Source organism: Pleurodeles waltl, chromosome 8 (assembly GCF_031143425.1).
Source record: "Pleurodeles waltl isolate 20211129_DDA chromosome 8, aPleWal1.hap1.20221129, whole genome shotgun sequence".
NCBI classification, from domain to species: Eukaryota; Metazoa; Chordata; class Amphibia; order Caudata; family Salamandridae; genus Pleurodeles; species Pleurodeles waltl.
Genome location: NC_090447.1, coordinates 177,437,149 through 177,458,154, shown reverse-complemented (window position 1 = coordinate 177,458,154; position 21,006 = coordinate 177,437,149). Strand labels below are relative to the sequence as shown.

General features: G+C 45.2%; 1 protein-coding gene across 4 annotated transcripts in view; it reads right to left on the bottom strand.

Moving 5' to 3' along the window:
• The window catches only part of FAT3 (FAT atypical cadherin 3), a 651,131-nt gene that overhangs the window by 56,995 nt on the left and 573,130 nt on the right, over nucleotides 1-21,006 (bottom strand). For all 4 annotated transcript variants that reach the window (XM_069204015.1, XM_069204017.1, XM_069204016.1 and 1 more), the window contains one exon: nucleotides 15,887-16,355. In XM_069204015.1, coding sequence (XP_069060116.1) covers nucleotides 15,887-16,355 — 469 coding nt within the window. The remainder of the gene's footprint in view (nucleotides 1-15,886; nucleotides 16,356-21,006) is intronic.

The following is a 21,006-nucleotide window of genomic DNA, read 5'->3' as shown; positions in this document are numbered from 1 at the left end:
GTTTCCATTCTCACAGTTGCACTAGTATTCTCACAAATAGCAAGGTGAGATTTTCAGTGGTTGTGTGACTTGAACAGTCACCTGTATTACTCCCACTGCTGTGGGTTGCCACAGCAAAGCACATTCTTGAGTCTTTAAGCCAGAAATTAATTTGTAAAAGAAAGAAATATGTGAAGGGGCATTAATTGATCTTGGGAGACTGCTGAAAGGACTGCCAAGCACTGGAGCTGCTGAATACAAAGGGTACATAGGACTTCATTTACAAGGCCTTTGCGTCACTGTTGCTTCATTTTTTTTCACAACGGTGGCGCAAATAGTGCTTTACACTGCTCCACATTTACGAACTGATGCATTGGGCCCAATGAGTCAGTTTGTAAAGCCTTCCGTCACATTATACCTGTGCCAGGTAAAATTTATGCAAGGCAGATGTTCCCTCAGGAAAAGCCCTGCAGAACTGATAGTGAAATTTACAACATTTCACTGCATCATTCTGCGACTTCACTCCATCAGAATTTTAACGCATGTTTGGAGCAGCCGTTAAACTGATGCAGGGTTTTTCTCTATGGGAGCCTTCCTCGCATTGATGGAGTAGCATCATTATTTTATGCTAGTCAAGCAATGCATCCTTTTAGTGCTACAGACGAGTCAGAATTTTAACACATCTGTAAAAACGTGTGCCATGGAGTTCTGTATAGTAATTACAGCACATCCATGGCATCGTTAAGGAATCGTTGGGCAGCGCAAAGTCTGACGCATCGGGCCGATGCATCAGATTCTTGTAAATGAGGCCCACAGTCTTGATAGTCTTGAATTCAGCTACTGCCTTTTTCTTCCACCATACTCCATTTCCAGTCTCTTTATCTTGCTCTCGAAAGTTTCTTTCCATCTAGGCTTTCTCTCTTTGTAGCAGTTTTGCTATCTGTCTCCTTCCTTAAATAATTTCTAACTTTCCATCTCTTGCTTTGGGTCATAATCGGATCATGAAACAAGTCCCAGTCCTCAAGTATGTGCGTCGCTATCCATTACCTGTGATCACCAGCAAAAATCAAGTGTTGCTTTTGCCAGGACTGGGACTCACTCCCATCAGACATAAATATGTACCATTTCCCCTCTAAAGTTGCTCTGGTCCTCTAATGCTCTTAGGATTCTATTACATTAAGTGGTCCTTACGTGTGGGTTGTTTTACACTATAAATAATTTAATTGCCTGAAAAGTGATTGACTAACCAACTTCACTGGTAAAATGTATGAAGAACATGACTTGTGAAAAAAATTCTAAACAACTGATGCAAAACTAAAAGGTAAGCTTACACAATTATAAGCATTTATACATGAGAGAATGTGCATTCTACATTCACAACTGTGAACATGCTTAACAAACAATCATTTGCAATTGCCCAATTTTTTTCTTTTTCTCTATGGGCAAGACATTTTCCCCAGGGGCAAATGTCTTCTCTCACATCCCTTAATTGTTTACAGGTAGGATGTGGATTTAGTAATGCACTTGACAGGGGGTAGTTTTTAACTGTGTCTAGGCTGGGGAATTGTGATAAAAAAGTTTTCAATACCACCAAGTTTGTGAGTTTTGTGTTGCGCATTAACTTCCAATGGTATCCCTGCTCTGGAATGACCACTCTCCACATGCGGGGGGACATCTACTCTAGGATTGTGTAAATTGTGTAAGTTATGCCTGTGAAACTGAGTTAATTTGCATAGAAGTGTGAACGTCTCAACATGTGCCAAATGCTGCATAGTCCCTGCAGCCTGATGTCCTGTCCAACACGGGCTGGACCAGGGCCGGCTTTAGCGCTGGTAGCGCCCTGTGAGACAGTCCTTTCTGGTGCCCCTCACCCCATTACCACCTCCTCGGATTCACTCACTACCACCCGGCAAACGTGCCCCTCATCTCTCCATAACCCCCCCTTTCACATACATTCATTTGTTTTAAAGTGCTTGTAAAGGCTAGATTTACTAACCTCCCCAGGTAAAATATAGTTCTGTTCTTTGCAGCAGGCATATTAACCCTCCACGCTACTTTATGGTGAGTCAAAGCTGCTACTAGACAAAACTCCCATCTCTCTCCATAGCAGGAACATTAATCACAAGCTGTATCTTGACATTTTAATTGTTTCCTGAAGGCTCGACCCACAAGTTACTTTTCAGCAGGTGCTTTTAAATCGCAAGTTTCAGAAGTCATTGCTAAACACAGTGCCCCCGTGAGGTCAGTGCCCCCTAATCCAGTTCAGCACCCGGTGCAGCTGCACCACTCACACCACACTAAATCCGGCCCTGGCAGAAACAACAATACGTTGCATGGATTTGTTGGGTCGCACAGCATTCCTTCCCAGGTCCTTGAGCCGGGTATGCTTCTTCAATACCAAATGTCCCCAAGAAATATTCAGAAAACGTTGGGCTTAGGGAATAGGGAAAAACTGTGTGCCGCCATATTTAAGAAAGATGCTGGTATTCCGCTCTCCAAGCTGCTATAAGAATGTTCACGCTTTAGCTTAAGTCCCACTTTTTTCAATGTTGCTTTCCTTTCAAAAATACTTTTCCAGTTTTGTTTTAGGGGAATCTGCAAAGTTTTTTTTTAAACCTGCATGAAGAGGCCAGTGATAGTGGCCAATCTGCTCTACTTGAAACCTGGGTTCCTAAATGGTTTTGAGACTTAACACAAATCTCCTTGTGCCTAAAATTGTACCTAATGTAATAAAAGGCATCTGTAAATGTCTGAATATGTAAGCATGTAATGCAAAGATGTGAAACATCTCCTCAGCCATCCAAATAAAGTTGGGTTCATGCCACATAAATAACCATCCATACAAACACCATACTAGGGCATTTTACGTGTGAGTTATTGAATTTAAGAGTACCAGCTCGTGTTTTATGACTACCAAAGTTGTAATTACACATACATATAATGCAGTTTGCACATATAAATTGAATTTCGGGGTGCAAATTGCTTTGTGAATCCAACTCAAAGTCTCGTATCAGAGCCTTGTAATCCGCAAAGTGCTTGTGGCTGCAGGAAAAAGCTCCAATCAGCACGACACTATTTAACAAAACACTGCCAATACCACGAGTGTTGACTCATTCCTGCCACCCCAACGTCCATCCCTATTATTATATAGTCTATATGGCGGCCACCTTCAACCACCGTTCTGTCATTCGGCGCACCCACTGTCCAACTACGCGGTTGCTTGTTAAGGGATGGCCTGCAAATCTGTCCTGAATCCAGCATTTCAATTAATTTCCCTTCCACAGCAATCCAATGCTATTCATAGCGCTTGAGATCTGGTTACATTACACTGTACCTCCACATTCAGTGACCAATCTATACAGAGGCATTTCCCTGGTTTCTCGTAATCACGGCCATTGAATACTTACATCTACAGTAAAGTTGGCCTTAGTTCTCAGATGACAAGCTTTTTCTAATACAAAACCTACAGAGGAAAGGGTTATATTAAAATGTACCCACACGCAACCACGGAAAGCTTACATACTTTGTGCCACAAAGTAAATCAAGTTTTACAAACTAGTAAAGATGTTATTTTAGAACCCAGCAGCCAACACCACAAAGCACAAAGTTACAGTCTGAAAAACGGAATCGATAAAAATAAAAAGGCGCTGTGTTTCTGGGCCAAGACCAAAATAATTCTTTTACCATTGAGCCTAAATACAATTCCATTCGGGGCCGTGCGCCGTGCCAGCAGCTCGCGATGCCGCCATGGAGGAAGACATGTTGCAATTTGCGGCTCTAGCAGCGCTCGACATGGAGTCGGGTTCCATTTTGTCCAGTGTTGAGAGCGTGTTCCTGTAATGTTTTCCAGATGCCTCGCGCTCACAGACGCCGCGCCTGGCACGACTCTGGTCCTGCCCTCTTATAATGAACTGGTTTATAGAACCGCTGGAGTGAACTTCCAGCTCATCCCGATGACGATTCATCATTTACTGGCGGCGCTGGGATAGCAAAGGCACGACCGACTGATTTAAAAAACAGAGACAGCAAAAATCCCACAGGACTCTTTCCTGGCCCCTGTTCAGGTTGCTTATTCCAGCTCTGGCCTCTGCACAGCAGCCCAAGGGGAACACTTTGATTCATTTAAAATTTTACGATAAATCTCCAGCCCATATGCAGTGGCCCATAGAAGAACGAAACAGGATTAAACCTACAGAGAGAATAAATGGCGCTCACCAGGTGATTTAAGTGCGCTGGAGTATAAACACATTTCTACTTCTACTGTGTACGATAATTACACTTGTGGGCCTTCTCAAGAGAGTCATCCAGCTAGTTCCTTCAGTGAATACTTGACCTACTGTGCTAAATGGACTCAAGGGTTCTTGATGCCACCTTGTCCCTTTAGTATTGTTGATTTCATGACACACACTTGCTCTGCGGTCATGTGCAAGCTTGAATGCATGTGCCCTTGCATCCACGTAGCTTGCAGGATACCGATGTTTGAGGATGATGAAGGCTTTATTAACATCTGAGGTGTGAGCTTAGGCCATGTAACAAGAACAAATAAATTAAGAGGGTACAGAGGAGCTTGTGCAGAAATCCTGAAAAGTGGGGAAAATGTTTGTCCTTCCAAGACCTCCGGAGCTATCATGCGGGTCTTATGGCAATGGTGTCTGTTGGACCTGGCCCTTTTTACAGGGTCATCTCCAAACTTTTTGTCTTCCTCCTTCTATTTTTCTCATCTCTTTTTGTTGGCTTTAGGACTCTGAGCACTTTATAACTGCTGATCAGTGCTAAAGTGCATGTGTTCTCCCTTCTAAACTTGGTATGACTGGCTTACACCTGAATGGCACATTTAATTTACCTATAAGCCCCTTGTATAGTGGTATCCCTTATACTTAGGGCCTGCAAATTAAATGCTACTAGTGGGCCTGCAGCGCAGCCTGCGCCACCCACAGCCTCTCAAACCTGCATCAGGCCTGCCACCGCAGGGCCTGCGTGCCCAGTTACTGCCATAGGGACCTGGCAGCTAAATTTACTTGCTAGGCCTGGAACTCCGCTTTTGCTACATATAAGTCACTCCTAAGGTAGGCAATAGCAAGCTGTGTATGTAAAAGGTAGGACATATGTCTTTATTTACTACATGTCCTTAGCCTATTTAGTTTCTCAGTGCTGTGAGCGCTGCTTCTCTCATAGGATTGCATGGGAAATGCCCTAACATATGTCTAAGTGGCATTGTCTGATCTATGAGGGGTGGTGTAGGCATGTTTGGTATGGTTAGAATGATGGTGAGAAATGCTGGTAACTGGTGTAGGTGGATTTGTTATTACCATTATAGAAATGCCACATTTTCTCTGTGCTTATAACTCTGGTGTTTTGCAGCTTGGCTCCAATCCATGTCTGGGCTTTGTGCATACTTTTCTGACAGCCTGTACACAAGGAGGGTGGAGGTGTAACAAGAGTACATCTGCATACCGAATACTCTTCCTGTGCTGGGAGAGGTAGAGGTGGGGCACACATGCATCTGCAAAGGCTGTGACTTGGACTCATAACAAAGGGCTCATTTACTCCCTACTGACTTCTGGAGCAACTGCTGGAGGAGAAAGGGGCATTCCTTGAACCAGTTGGTACTGGTTGGAACTCCCCTCCTTTGTGGAAGCCAGGCAAAATGAGTATAAGTACAAGTGGTTTTCCCCCACATTTTTAGACACTAGTGTACTAATGGACTGGACACTCGATGTTGCTGGCAGGACTCGCAAGGAACCGCCTTGGAACTGCTCTGCTATGGTGCTGACCTATGAACTGCTAGGTCACTGAGAGGGACTGCCACTGCCTTTTGAACCCTTGTGCTGACCTGCTTCCTTGGGCCCAGCAGCCCTGTGCCCCCACTGCTGTCTCCAGGGGCTTGGTGGTGTGCCCCCTTCACTCATATTCATATAGCATGAAGGAAGCGCTGTATTCTTTTCCCTTGTAAAGCATCTGATGAGCGCTATATTTTTCACTACCTCAGCGCAAGGGAAGTGCTGGTCTTGATCCAGAGCGTGAAGAGCAATTTCTTCCTTTTCCCGTCTCCAGAGAGTGTAAAGAGCTCCACTATGGTCCCTGCAGCGCATGAAGGGCACTGTTACTTTAAATTGTGGCTGGTTGGGGTGCAATGAAGCGCTCGTGTCCCGTAGTTTGTCCCCTCTCATCCCCCTCTGATGTGGGAGAGGTCCCGAGGGGCCAGGATCCAGCACAGAAGAGCACGCTCCATCCAGTGCCCAGTGGGCACAAGCAGGAACTTCCTTGTGGAGAAAATCACCGCCGCAACCCGGGTATTACTGATACATGTTGTGTTTGGTCTAATGATGTTTTATGCAATACAGTTTATTTTTATATAACTTGTAGCATTTCCTTTGTTGTGTACTTATTGTGTCACGTGTGTTGTGTGTGTTATGCAAATACTTTACACATTGCCGTTAGGATAAGCCTGAGTGCTCATGACAAGCTACCAAGGGGGTGAATAGGGGTTATATTGGGTGGGTAACTCCCGTGCCCTGACTAGAGTGGTCGGTTCTGCCTGGCTTAGGTGCATACCCTAGCCAACCAGAAACCCAATTTCTAACAGTGCCTGATTCAATGCACATTCCTCTAAACGTCTTCGGGCTTGCCATGCTGGAGGATTTTGAGCTCCACAAAAAGTGGGAAGATAAAACGTTTGACTGGTGTAACAGATCCACATTCAATTGCAAGCAGCCTGAAATCATGCCTACATCCCAGTCTATTGCTTCCTTATACTATCATTGGTGTGTAATGCATTTTGGTGCTATTTGTATTTCAGACTTAAAAGATGCATTTGTCTGGTTCCCCTAATTTGGTTTTTGTTACCTTGGTGTCATTTCATTTGTTAAATTTTACTCTATTTGTCTAATTGATTTGGGACTTTTATTATTTGGTATTTTGACTGTTGTTATTGTTTTGATACTTCAAAACAATCCTTTACATATTGCCCTAATCAAAGCATGTCTGCTCTGTGTCATAAACACCAGCTGGTTGAGCTCAGGTTAATTTAGGGGTTTCTCATGACAAGTTAATGTTATTCCTTGAGGTGGGCAACCATTCACCACTAATAATGATCTACTTTATTACAATATTGGGCTACGAACGTGCACAGAGATGACCGGGGTTACCTATGGGAGGTGTAAACTCAAGGATTCTAGGAGTTTTGAGGCCAGAGAGTGCATCCAATCAACCCCAAAACAGTCCCTGTGGAAGGAAAAAGCCAAATAACTTCACAGTACAACAGGTCCTACAGCACCCACAATTCACCGTGCATAAGGAAACAATTATCAAGGATCAGGAAAGCTGGCAGGCAGTGGACTGCTAGGACATTCATTAGAATAATTGCTTGGACCTGATGATGGGAAATGTCACTTTTTCATTCATTTTTTTAAAGGTACCTGATGTCACAAATGCTTTCAAAACATTAAGAAACTAAAACAAAGTAATATTTCTGCTGGATCTGCCCGTTGGGTCTCTCAAGGATCAGGAAACTGCTATACAAATGACAATACAATATGTTATCACTTCCTCTCTCTGTTACATTCTGATGGGATCTTGCATCCTGTGCCTTTTGTAGAAGTTGTTTTCAGTCTTTTGGTGAAGTTAAAATGTGGTGAAATACCCCTGCCGTGTATTTGTATATGTGGTGGGATCTGAAAAAGGACCTTTCACTCCTGATGATCTATTCCCAGACACTTTAAGTAGCCAACTATGGCCCAATTACAAGTTGCATGGTACCGGCAGGGTACAAGTACAACAGCAGCAATTACTAATACAGTAACTACACATTAAATACTGTGCAAATATGAGTTAAACACCACAGAAGGGGGGATTAGTGTGCAGACCAAGATTTACCATGTGGTATTGCACAAGGTATTTCCTTTTCTGTGGGGTTTAAAGCACACATTTACTTCCTGCTCTGAGCGGTGGAAACAATTTGCAGAGAGCTGTGGTATGAGTCTGCAGAGGGTTGAGGTAAAAGTGTACAGGGAACTGTTGTAAGGTGGTGGTGAAGGGAAGGGGTAAAAATGGGGAAGGAAGGAGTGGGGGATCTGGATATATGTGCACCAAACCTCTTCTAATTGTGTAAAATTTAATTCCATGCAGAAGTTCTGCCCCTCAGACTTCAAAATTGGGGCCGATGTCTTTTACAGACACCTCAAATGTGGTCTAATTATGCAGAGAAAGACAAACATAACGAGGCAGTAGAAGCAATGAAAAAAACCCAAACACAGCCTCCTCTACCTGTGAATATTTTTTGGGCAATGTAAGGGTTTGAAGTTGTGTGATCTATTGAAAACAACATTCCCAATCTTTTTTTATTTCAAAATAACAGCTCTTTTACTTTTTTGTTAAATACCACAACTGTTCCACAACAGATAATGGTGACCCTCAGGCGTCAGTAACTGAAAGGGACGATAGAGGGTCTCCTGTTTTATAAAGCAAAGTAAATAGCAGACAGCAAAATAAAAAACAAGCCTTCTTGCAAGGATGTCTACCGCCTGAAAGGAATATAAAGGTGTGCAACTGGCTAATGAATCTAAAGGCTAAGTGGGATATACAGCTTTTATTTGTGGAGTCATTTGAGGCCTTTTGAGTCGTGATATAAGGATGTTAACTGAAGTGCGCCTTTCTAATAGAAACTAATGAAAAAAGCATTGGCAAAGCTAACAGGTCTTGTCTCTGCATGGGCAACTGGCTTTGTCATCGTCTCCTATGCCAGCGGTATCCAGCTGATCATCTCACTGACCGAAAACCCCACAACTGACAAGAAGAACTTCCACAATGGGATGAAAGCCGTCGCCGCCTGGATAAAGGAGAGGAGCCTTAAACTCATACAAGACCAAGATCCTCATCCTGGGACCCTCCACATCAGCCTGAGATGACTCCTGGTGGCCTCCTACACTGGACATCCCCCCAACCCCAACAAACCATGCACGCAACCTCAACTTCATCCTGGATTCATCTCTCGCAATGACCCACCAGGTCAACTCTGTCACATACTCCTGTTTCCACACACTCTGACTTCTCCGGAAGATATTCAAAAGGAACCCAAATGACTGCCGCAAGACTGTAACACACATCCTGGTCACCAGCAGACTCGACTATGGCAATGCCCTCTACGCTGGCACCACCCAGAAGAATCTGAAGAAACTACAGCACATCCAAAACGCCTACGTCAGAATCATCCTGGACGTCCCCCACTGCAAACACAACACCAGACACCTGAGAGACCTCCACTGGCTCCCCGTCAAGAATAGGATCAACTTCAAACTCTTCATCCATGCATTCAAGGCTCTCCATGACCTAAGACCCACCTACCTCAACCACCGCATGACCTTCTACTCCCCCGCCAGACCTCTCCACTCTGCTCAACAGGCACTAGCCACTGCACCCTGCATACCAAAGACCTCAGCTCGAGGAAGATCCTTCGCGAACCTCACAGCAAAGAGCTGGAACATCTTGCCTCTTCCCCTCAGACAGTCACTATTGTTACCTCAAGGAAGGACCTTAAGACCTGGCTCTTCGACTGAAGCACAGAGGACCGACCCCGCCCCCCCACAGCGCCTTGAGACCCTTATGGGTGAGTAGTGTGCTCTACAAATTTCTGGTTGATTGATTGATTGATTGGCCATGTTCTTTAACCATGTTGTATGGCTGCACGGCTGGTGTGTAGCATGGCTAAAAGGTGGAGAAAAAAGCATTATTTCTGCTCAGATGAAAACACAAACAAGAGACAGGGGAATGAACAGGCAAACATCAGGGACTTTAGTGAATGTCCAGAGACAAGAAAATGAGCTGATGGGGTCAGAGACTACAGTAAGAGACTGTGATATGTGACTGCAGAGATAAAGGCATGGGCTGTAGAGATGGGAAGTAGACACAAAGATATGAGGCAGACTTTAAAGACTGAGACAGAGGACAGCAGAGGCTGAGACAATGGTCAAAGCAATGCAACTGTAGGCACAAAAGTCAGAGGTGGCAGGCTGCAGACCCATAAAGAGACAGGACACAGCTGACACAATTATCAGAAAGAGAAAGGACTGCAGAGACAGAGACATGGAACAGCTGGGACCAGGATCACAGAGAAGGCATCAGAGACAGGCACAGAGAAAGCAATAGGTAGTAGTTGTCCAGTAGGTGCACTTCCTGTAATTAATCCAAAGTAATAATCTGTTGTCAAAATCAGAAACAGCCTAAATGTACCACAGCACGGCACTGAAAGCATAAGGTGGTGGCCCTAGGGTGACACCATAAACATGTTCCTAGAAATACTGCAGCACTCCTAGGCAGTCCATAATAGTATAGTCATCCAGATAAGTTCAGTTGTAGTAAGATCGTATTTATTGGTAGTATAGATATCAGTATGGCAAGATGAGTATGATTCCACAGCCAACACGTGTTTCGTCACACTTGTGACTTTTTCAAGGCTGCAAAGATATATAGATACATATATGACAAAACCTTATACACAATTGTGGAGGATGATAGAATAAAGTCTATATGTATACCACGAATGGGGCAAATGGTTAAGCCCCCTCACATGAGAAAGGAGCAAAAATAGTTGTCCATACGTGCGATTAGTTGTGGCAGAAAATAAGACCAATGAATAGTGTGAATAGAGAAGAAAAAAGAAGAAACGCGCCAAAAGCATGCATAAGTGGTCTGACCCATAATGCACCAAGTGAGTACGACATATGAGCAGAAGATGAATCAACCCAAAACAAAAGTTAATAGAATTCATTGAATAGAATAATCCATGAATGGTGTGAAAAGTTGTCAAAATATATCACAATGTCCTTAGAAACCCAACCAAAAGTGTACGTCTAAGTGTAAAAATATTCTAGTACCTTACTATGGCAGAACACGCTACTATATTGAAAACAGCATCATGGCTGGAGGTAAGGTCAATCCAGTGTCTAAGCAAACATAAAACAACACAGTCAAACACAGCAAGAGAGATCCCCAGTTGGAGGGATATGCAAATGAGCAGCAAGCCAACCATTTTACTATATATAAGTACAACTACATGGTTAGTAGAAACTGGTCAATGCTCCTGTAGCGATAACACATGAAGTCTACGTCAACCAAACTGGATGATTATACTATTTTGGACTGCTTATGAGTGCTGCGGTATTTCTAGAGACAGGCACAGATGGAAGGAGAGAGACAGGTATAATAAACAGAAGCAAAAGCCAGCAGAGACACAGCTAAACAGACACACGAGTGACACAGACAGGAGACAGAAGACATGAGAAACTCAGGTAACACATATATCAGAAACAGCACAGAATAAATAATACAGGGGCATCAACACACAGCTGAGACCAGACACACATAGGTCAGCAAAGAAAACAAAATGCACACATATATACCGGTGAGAGAATCTCACCTGTGGATTTATGGTGCTGAAGCACCGTGAGGTTAGCTGGAGAGGGAGTGCTAAGACACAAAGGTATCAGTGCTGCCTAGGTGTACATGAGGATGAAGCGAGAAGCTCACCAACCCACCACAGATGTTTGTTACTGCTAACACATGATACAGCTTCTTGTAAAATATGTGACCTTACGCAGTAATTACTAAGCATTCTCCCTGATTTATAAGGCAGCAATGGATTGTAAGAAGATGATAAATAATGAGATGCAAAGATATGTGCCTGGCACAAAGAAAACATTCGTGGACCTGAGATTGAACCACACTTCCTGAGAGTCTGGACCACACTCTGCGAACTCCTAAATTTGAAGCTAGCTCAGAGGGTTGAGCGTTCACTGCAGATATCAGTGTATAACTTGCGAGTCACCGGTTCCTCTCCTAATGGTGATTGGGGGACACCATTTCAATGTTTGTACATTAGCCATGCAGTGTGCTCTTGAGTAAGCACTTCCCTGTGTTTAAGTTACAATTGTCTATTGATAAATGGGTTAATGTACCTGATGCTCCAATTTGGCTGAGGGTTTACAGTTTCAGGAAAGCAGCTCAGTGGCTAAAAGCGCCAGGGATCGCCTTGGGGTAACAATTTCAGTAAGCTAGCTCAAATGATCAGCGCAGATGCTGCAAAGTTCTGGGTATCAACAGTATGTGACACGGTCATTGAGTGGTGTAGGGGGATAATGCACACATTACTGTGATTTGTGTATGACCTGTACGGCTCTGCTGTCAATACTGTTTGCCAACTGAGTCTCTGAACTCTCTGAACATGCTGCAGTCAGGCAGGTTCCAGTACCAGTGAGTAACAGTGCTATGGAGCATCAAAGAAAATCTGTGGTATAAACTGATTCATAAGAAACAAGGTATTTTAATTAAAAACAAGAGAAAAAGGACAAATAGTACAAACCAATGCAAAAAAGGAGAGCTACGTGCGAGAGAATGCCTAGAGACGAGCCCAGAAGAAACTGAACAAGAAGAAAGGGGTGAGCACAGCAACAACAAACTATGCAAGTGAGCAATAGAGGACCACGGGCAGTGTGGAAATGAGACCTACAGTAGAAAAAAGGTGGACAGCACAGCAAGCATAGAGTCGAAATTATACACCAAAGAGATATAACTGCACACAAGGCCGCTTTAGGACTGGTGGCGCCCAGTGCGACAGTTTATTTTGGCGCCCCCACCCCATGACCTCCTCCTCGGTTTCACTCAGTACCACCTGGCAAATGTGCCCCTCATCTCTCAATCACTCCCCTTTCACATACATTCATGTGTTTAAAAGCACTTGTAAAGGCTAGCTTTATTAATCCACTGAGCTATCCACACAAAATATAGAGGCATATTTAAGAGCCCCTAGCGCCCGTCTAACGACAAATTAGAGTCATTTTGTTTTTACGGTAGAGTATCGTTAGAAGGCCAAAAACGTCGGGCCATATTTACAAAGTGGTGCAATGCATGCATTGCGCCACTTTGTAACCCTTTGCGCTACATTATGCCTGCACCAGGCATAATGTATGCAAAGGTGTCATTCCCCCCATTAGGGGGGGCCAAAAAAATGTCACAAAGAAATCTGACAGAGCAGGCATTAAAAGGAGGCTTCCGTTAGTTACAATGGGCCTCTGGGTGCTTTGCAGGATTAGCATCAAAATTTTTTACGCTAATCCTGCAAAGCGCCCGACTGGCGTAAAAAATTCGGACGCTAGTCCCCTAACTACTGTCATGGTGTGCCATATTTTATATACAGCACAGACATGGTGGCGTTAGGGGGGCACTAACGGGTGCACGTAAAGTGGCGCAGCACTGTGAGCAGCGCTACTTTTTTCAAATATGCCCCACAGGAGCATATTTAAGAGCCCCTTGTGCAATTCTAACGCCACATTAGTGTAATTTTTTTATGCTAATGTGGCGTTAGAAGGCCAAAAACGCTGCGCCATATTTACAAAGTAGTGCAATGCATGCATTGCGCCACTTTGTAACCCTTTGCGCTACATTATGCCTGAGCCGGGCATAATGTATGCAAAGGGGGCATCCCCCGTTAGAGGGCACAAAAAAGGAGCAAAGGAATCTGACAGATTTCTTTGCGTCATTTTGTTCCTGCACTTTTAACGCCTGCTCAGAGCAGGCATTAAAAGGAGGCTTCCATTAGTTACAATGGGCCTCTGGGTTCTTTGCAGGATTAACATCAACATTTTTGATGCAAATCTTGCAAAGCGCTTGACTAGCGTAAACATTTTTGACGGTAGTCCCCTAACTACCGGCATGATGCGCCGTATTTTAAATATGACACACACATGGTGACGTTAGGGGGGCACTAAGGCTGGACGCACAAGGAACTTTTCAGCAGGTGCTTCTAAATGGAAGTTTCCAAAGTTATTGCTAAAGACAGCGCCCCCCTGAGGTCAGCGCCCGGTGCAGCCGCACCGCTCTCACTGCCCAAAAGCCAGCCCTGACTGCACATGGCAAATTTGGGTAACCGGGGCAACAGGAGCTCTGCATGTGTCTGATGGGCACCAATACCTTGTAAAGGAAGCCCCTTCTGATTTTATGAGTGCTTCTGGGTCTTGTAAAGTAGGTTTTTCTAAACTTTGATCTCAGGCCTCTTAGAAATGATAAGAAAGCAACGGCTACAGGCGAAGCAGAAATGTAAAATAAAAACCACGTGGTTCAAAGCACTAGCATCTGAAGGACATTAATAAAGCTGTACTTGGTCCATGCTCCATCGAAGGTTTGAATACACGAAGAAAGTGAAACCACCATGTGCTGTCCAATAGGAAGAATGGAAATGAGCGACAACGAAGCTAACTAACGGAAAATAATGGATAGGCTCTAAGCCATTTTAAAGACTTTAAAAAAAAATAAAAGATCTTGCAAATGACAGCGCATGGGGTGTCTCAACCAAGACCTAAAAAAGTTTGCACTCAGTGCAGCCTGACTGTGAACTACAAAAATATATATTTTAACTGACTTGTTTTAAACATTAAGGGGATTTCTTAGAGTTTAGCAGACAGGCTAATCTTGGACTGTACTTGTCTTGGATGTCTCATTTAGATATGCGTGGACTATAAGTTTTCTGTTGATAGAGGCCCCTTTGGGTCCAGTAAGCTCACTCTGATAGTCTGTTTTTTGTTGTTTTTTAGAACCAAACTCTCACTTTGGGAATTTGTCTCTGAGAAACAAAAAAAGTTTAAAACTCTTGTGAATGGCTGTAAAAATCGATGGTGGTTGTTCACCAAACATTTCTACCTTCACGGGAACTGGCCTTAGGGTGTCTTTCAAGATACAGAGATGACTGATGGGACGGCGGACACCTGTAAATTTGGCAGATGTTAGTCCATCAGGATATGGAGTTAATATCCTCCAGCACCCTGGCGGGTGAAGTACTATCTTTCAAAGTCTAAATCAGGCCCTAAATCTCTTCGTACATTTTGAGCCATCCTATGTTGTTCTGTGAAACGCAATTTTAAAACATTGACGTGCATATTCACAGTGCTTTCAGTCGCAGGTTGCGACCTCCTAACACTATAAATATTCATCACTATTCTGCAGTGCACTAACCCGGATTCAGTTCTGTGACTGTTTAGTTACACACATCTGCAGTGACCGCTAAAGCAGCTTTCATAAGAAAAAATGCATTTCCTATTGATGGCAAACTAGCATTTATTTTGCATTTAAGGTGTATGCATTGTATTTCTGTGCATTTACCTGACTGTGAAAGGCCAAGGGACCCCATAAATTCCTGTTCTGCTCCCACTGCACTGGGGATCACACTTCTCAAAGCATTCCAACCCCTGGATGAACTGTGAAATAGTTTGTAAGAGGCTGTCATTGCGGCCCCATCGTTAACCCAGCCCAGCATACATCAGCTGAAGAATCGTGCATGTCCAAGAGGTTGCAGCAGCCTGGGCTAAACCACACGAGGAGGGGTGGGTGCGGGCGAGTGCTTAGGGGCTGGGGACCTTTTAGCCTAATGAGTAGTGCACGTCAGAAACTCAGAATGTTAAATGTATATGTATATTTTTCCGGTCCAAAACAGCTCGCTGACCTTGGGGTCGAACTAAACGCTACTTCACCTTTTGTTTCTGTTTTATCTCCCAAATAAGTTTACGAATATATTCACAGTATTGAGAAATAAACTACAATTAAACTATCACGCACAAGCTAGAAAGCGAGGCTCTAAGACAGGCGGCTCGTGTTCCCCCATCACCCCACCACCATCATTCTGCAACGGGGCGGTCGCAATTTTGCGTCCCACCGCCGCTAGAAATATATCAAAGCTCTATTCAAATAAAAGTGCGATGTATAATAATATTTTTACGATATCCGACAGCACGTTTTGCACTGTTATATGATAATACGACCTGTATCGCAATATCATGCTTCAGATAAAACTGCACATATTGTTTTCCATAAAAATTAAACAAAGGGAAAGGATAACATCTAACTACTAGTACCGCATACTCACCACCAGATGGCACACTCGTACAGCTGCCTCCATTTTGGCAGGGATTCCTCTCGCACGCATCGGGATACAGAACACAGCCGAGCTTTAACTCGGTCAGGCCGACCACTTCTGCAAAGCTGCTGCGCTTGTTCTGAAGAGGCAGCTCGTTGCTGTTCAGCACCACCGAGTCCAGGCAGCCCTGGAAGCCGCCCAGGACCTGCGTCGTCCTTTTGTCAGTCAGGCTGCGGACATTCTCCACTTGCACCTGGGCACCAAAATAAATAGAGCTGTCTGCGCTGAGGGTCTGGAAGTAGAGCGGCGCTTTGCGGCGCTCCACGTAGCTGTCGTCGAGGGACAGGCTTGTGAAGTTCCGGTTGAGCTCCAGGAAGACCGTGTGCCAGTTGCCATCATTCACAGCTCTTCCAGAAATGCCCAGAATTCCTGGGCCGCTGCCACAGTCCAGCTGGAACCACAACTTGCCTTCCACAATCTTAGGGTAGGGTGCAAGAAAAAAGAAAATACAAGCTGGTTAGAGCCTTACACAGGTAACGTTCATTCAAGAATGGTTAGGAATTAGCCCTGATTATTAATATAAACATCGAGATATTACCCTCATTATCATACTGTTGCCAGTTTCATAATATTGATTTATCATCATCATCGTTATCATTTTTATTAATATTATTTCAGAAAGAACAGTAGTTCATAGCAGTGGTTCCAAACCTATGGTCCGGGGACCCTTAGGGGTCCGCAAAGCCTTCTCAGGAGGTCCACGAATGCTTAGAAAATTAAATAATATTAACAGATTAGGTCCCCAGCTTTCAGTAATGACCCACTGGGTGGTCCCCAGATTCCAATAACGAGTCAGAGGGGGTCCCGGGGTTCCAGTAATGATAAAGTGGGGGTCCACAGAAGTCAAAAGGTTGGGAACCACTGGTTTATAGGAACTTGACATATCCTGGAATGAGTGGCAGGGAAGAGTGAACAGTTTTACAGTGAAAACATTTTCATATTACAGCAGAAGCTTCTCAAAGATGAAGTGCTGTACATAGAACGTGCTTTGGATATCGTGAGGCCACATTACGGCTATCAGAGTGCGCGGCGGGGGTGCAAAGCGCTGGGAAATAACTAGGGCCATTCTAGACATCACTCTATATCATGGTAATATTTGTAGACCATGTAACACATAATTTCATGTTGTAACCCTGCATAACCCAGCTATTCATGTCATTAATTTGAAGGACAGAGAAAAGGCATGATGTACCAAGAATCGTGAAATATATTTCCTTAACCTCGTGATGAAGCTAACAGTAGAACCTGGGTCTCTGAAACTCAAACTCATTCTTCCTGACCATAAGTCCAGTGAAGGGCAGACTCTGTCCCTGATAGATTTCGAGACCGACTCTGTTGTAAAGTGCCCGTATTTGGATGGTCGCCCCCCCCCCACTTTTTGCTGTCAGGTGCTGTGGTTTTTGACCTGTTAGTGTACTGAGGCCTGTTAACCAGGCCCCAGTACCAATACTCTTTCCCTTAAAGTAAATGTCAAATTGGATAGGCCAATTAGCAAGGACCTTACCGCCCCTGTAAGTCTGCAGTCAATGGTACCCAGGGCAAGGGTGGTAAAGGGAGTACCAGGGCTGAAGCACTGATTGTGCCACCCTGAGCGCCCCAAGTAAAAGAGAGACTGCCGAGCTGCCACGTCAGCCTGCACAAGCAGCCTGCTGCTCGAGTGAGACTCTGCCCACACCAGGTGCAGGCAGAGTCCCTGTTACTGCCATGGACAGGTCAGTCACCCCTAAGGCAGCCTCCCTCTCCCTGGGAGCACAGTGCACTGTTCCATGAGTGAGGGCATATGTGCAGGAGCACATATGCCTCCGTGCTGGCATTTCAACTGCAATGCTGGCTCGAGTAGCCGATGGTCCATTGGATAACATGGGCCTGGCATCTGACCACTGCTCAGATGTCCAGCTCTGCAGTAGCCCAGCCGAATTCCGTTGTGTTTTGTAACAAACACTGTGCTTTTTAACCCTGAACATGATGCCACTATTTAGGATTAAAAAGCAGATGCCCAGGTGGTACCCCAAGAGGTTGCCCACCAACTTACCCAGTCCTGTACTGTTTTGGAGGGCTCTCCCGAGCCGCTGCTGCCACAGACAGCAGTCTGACCTCCTTCCGGTGGTGCTAGCACCTTTGCAGGATGCAAGACAAAGGGCCTGGGCAGGAAGGAGGTCACACGTCCTTCCTCCTAGGCTGGCTAGTGAGATTAGCATCAGGGTGTTGAGCCTAAAAGGCTCCCCGCCTTTGATGTGCTGCAAGCTGTCCCCTCAGTGGAGGACAAAGACTCTTTAGCCCTGCCCGGCAGTCAGGAAATTAGATATGCAGGAGACATGCACCTCCCTCAAACTAGCCACACCTTTAAGAGTGGGCTATGAGTCTGCACTGCCAAAGAATGGTTCTGCCATCTTGGCAGACCTCTAGAATAGTGTGTTCTGCGTAGAAAGTGACGTACTCCCCACAGGAAGTCATCACTGCAGGGGTTAGCCCTTAAACACCCCCTAAACTAGGATTTAAGGGGTTCCCCTAGGACCAGAACTTAGACCTTACCTGGACAAGAAGAAAGATGCACAAAGAGACACCTGCACTAACAACAGGACCTGGACTGCAGCCCCAGCGCAAAGATGAGAACACGTAGTGACCTACAGAGACCAGTACTGGACACATGTGCCCGGCATGTGCTAGTGGTGAAAACTCATTGGTAGTACACAAAGGGAGAGTATAAGGGAGTAAGAAAAGGCACCCATCGTACTCGACTCCCCAAACACAATACTAAGTCACAAAAGAGAGTACGGGGTTTTTTGAAAATATAAATGGACTGGAAGTGTGCTAATTGCGTCACCATGCCAGTCCTAAATCTCAACTAGAGATACAACGCGGGGTGGTTCACGGTCTGTGGAGGGGGATTTCCTTTACGGACTAGGTGGTCTCACACACTATATAGTGTCATGCTTCATCATATGACCACCTAGCCCCACCCAGGTAGGGCAATACCACCTGGGCGGACTCAACCTCGCTGTTAAAGGAACAGGAGGGAGTGCGTAAATTTAGTTAGATTTCTGGAAAAATAGGGATCCAGCTATGCTATGGGAATAAAAACACCTACTCAGATACCAGGGTGAGTTTTAATAGAAGGTTCTGTGTGGTGTGTTTAAAAGGAATGGGAGACCAGTGTGAGAACAATGACTCACAAGGTCACCTATCTAGCCGACATGTTTCTGCCCTTGTGATTGAGCTATGGAGGGTCTCTGGGCATTCATCAGGGCGTTGGATCCCTGTTGCGGATGCTAATAGCGCGCTGCAGTTTAATTCGCAATAGGAAAAAACGTGGGAAGGGAAGGAAGGGCCTACCTTAGCCAAGGGAATACTTGGGGAGAACCCTAACAAAAAAGGCTACTAGCCTCTGGTACCGCGCGGTCCTTACAGAGAGGTCGGTATAGGCGCACAGCGAGCGCCCACCTTTGATGCAAGTCTGACTATAAGGGGACGCTCCCTCTCCAGGATACCAGAGGCTAGTAGCCTTTTTTGTTAGGGTTCTCCCCAGGTATTCCCTTGGCTAAGGTAGGCCCTTCCTTCCCTTCCCACGTTTTTTCCTATTGCGAATTAAACTGCAGCGCGCTATTAGCATCCGCAACAGGGATCCAACGCCCTGATGAATGCCCAGAGACCCTCCATAGCTCAATCACAAGGGCAGAAACATGTCGGCTAGATAGGTGACCTTGTGAGTCATTGTTCTCACACTGGTCTCCCATTCCTTTTAAACACACCACACAGAACCTTCTATTAAAACTCACCCTGGTATCTGAGTAGGTGTTTTTATTCCCATAGCATAGCTGGATCCCTATTTTTCCAGAAATCTAACTAAATTTACGCACTCCCTCCTGTTCCTTTAACAGCGAGGTTGAGTCCGCCCAGGTGGTATTGCCCTACCTGGGTGGGGCTAGGTGGTCATATGATGAAGCATGACACAATATAGTGTGTGAGACCACCTAGTCCGTAAAGGAAATCCCCCTCCACAGACCGTGAACCACCCCGCATTGTATCTCTAGTTGAAAACTCATTGGTCTCAACTACAGGGACCCCCGTGGACACCGAAACCCCAAGGAAGACTCCTCTGACTGGTGACACCAGTCCCCTGCTAATTGCAAGAGTAAAGAAGTGCTGAAGTAGAACTATGACCCGACGGGCTCTGAGCGCATGAGCCCAAAGAAACTCAGTGTCCAGCATCTAAGGAGTGTGAGTGAGCTCCCTGCCAAGTTTCAAGCCTCTACTCCCAACCAAATGGACTCCAGCCGCCAGAAAGCTTGTGGACCACCCTTGCTGCTATCAAGGCTTGTTGGACACCTGCATGGAAACCGATGGCCACACAATGTTCACAGACACCGGAGCACCCCTCTAGCAAAGGGACCGATGTCGTCAGCGACCCCCCTCATGCAGGTTTTCAGCCTGAAGGAACTGACTGCAACTGGAGCAGAAAAACAGCTTTGGCACGACCAGTCCGGTGATTGACATCCAAGAGCTACCTCTGCACCAGGAGCCACCGGACAAGGTGGTGAAGATCCAAGCATTGAATCCTGGTCCTGGCCCCCCAAAGACCTCTACGTCCAAAGGGTAGCGTGTGAGTCCACCCCCAATGTCCAGTTTTGCAACGGAGTGCAAAACACACCAGCACCTGCGGACTGTTCAGCACCAAGGACAGCCAAGTCACCTCTGCAACCAGACTCCATGAGCAAGGTAACAAAAGGCTGACTGTTGAATCTTGGTCTAGGTCCCCGGAGCACCTTAAGTTCCCATGGGTTTGCCGGAACTCACCCTGCAAGTGCCCGAGTGCACACTGCTATTTTTCCCATTGACTTCAATGGAAGCCCTTTCAATCTGCAAAGTTCTGTATTTTCTAAAGACTTGTTTTTTGGGGGGTCTAAATTAATATTAAAATAAAAATCGAATCTATTTTTATAAATTGGTGTTGGATTTCTGTCGAGTCATGTCATTTACTTATCATCAATTTTGGCAATATGAAATGCTTTACACATGTTCCTCTAAGTAGCCTGACTGCTCTTTGCCACACTGCCAGGACTGAGCTAGAG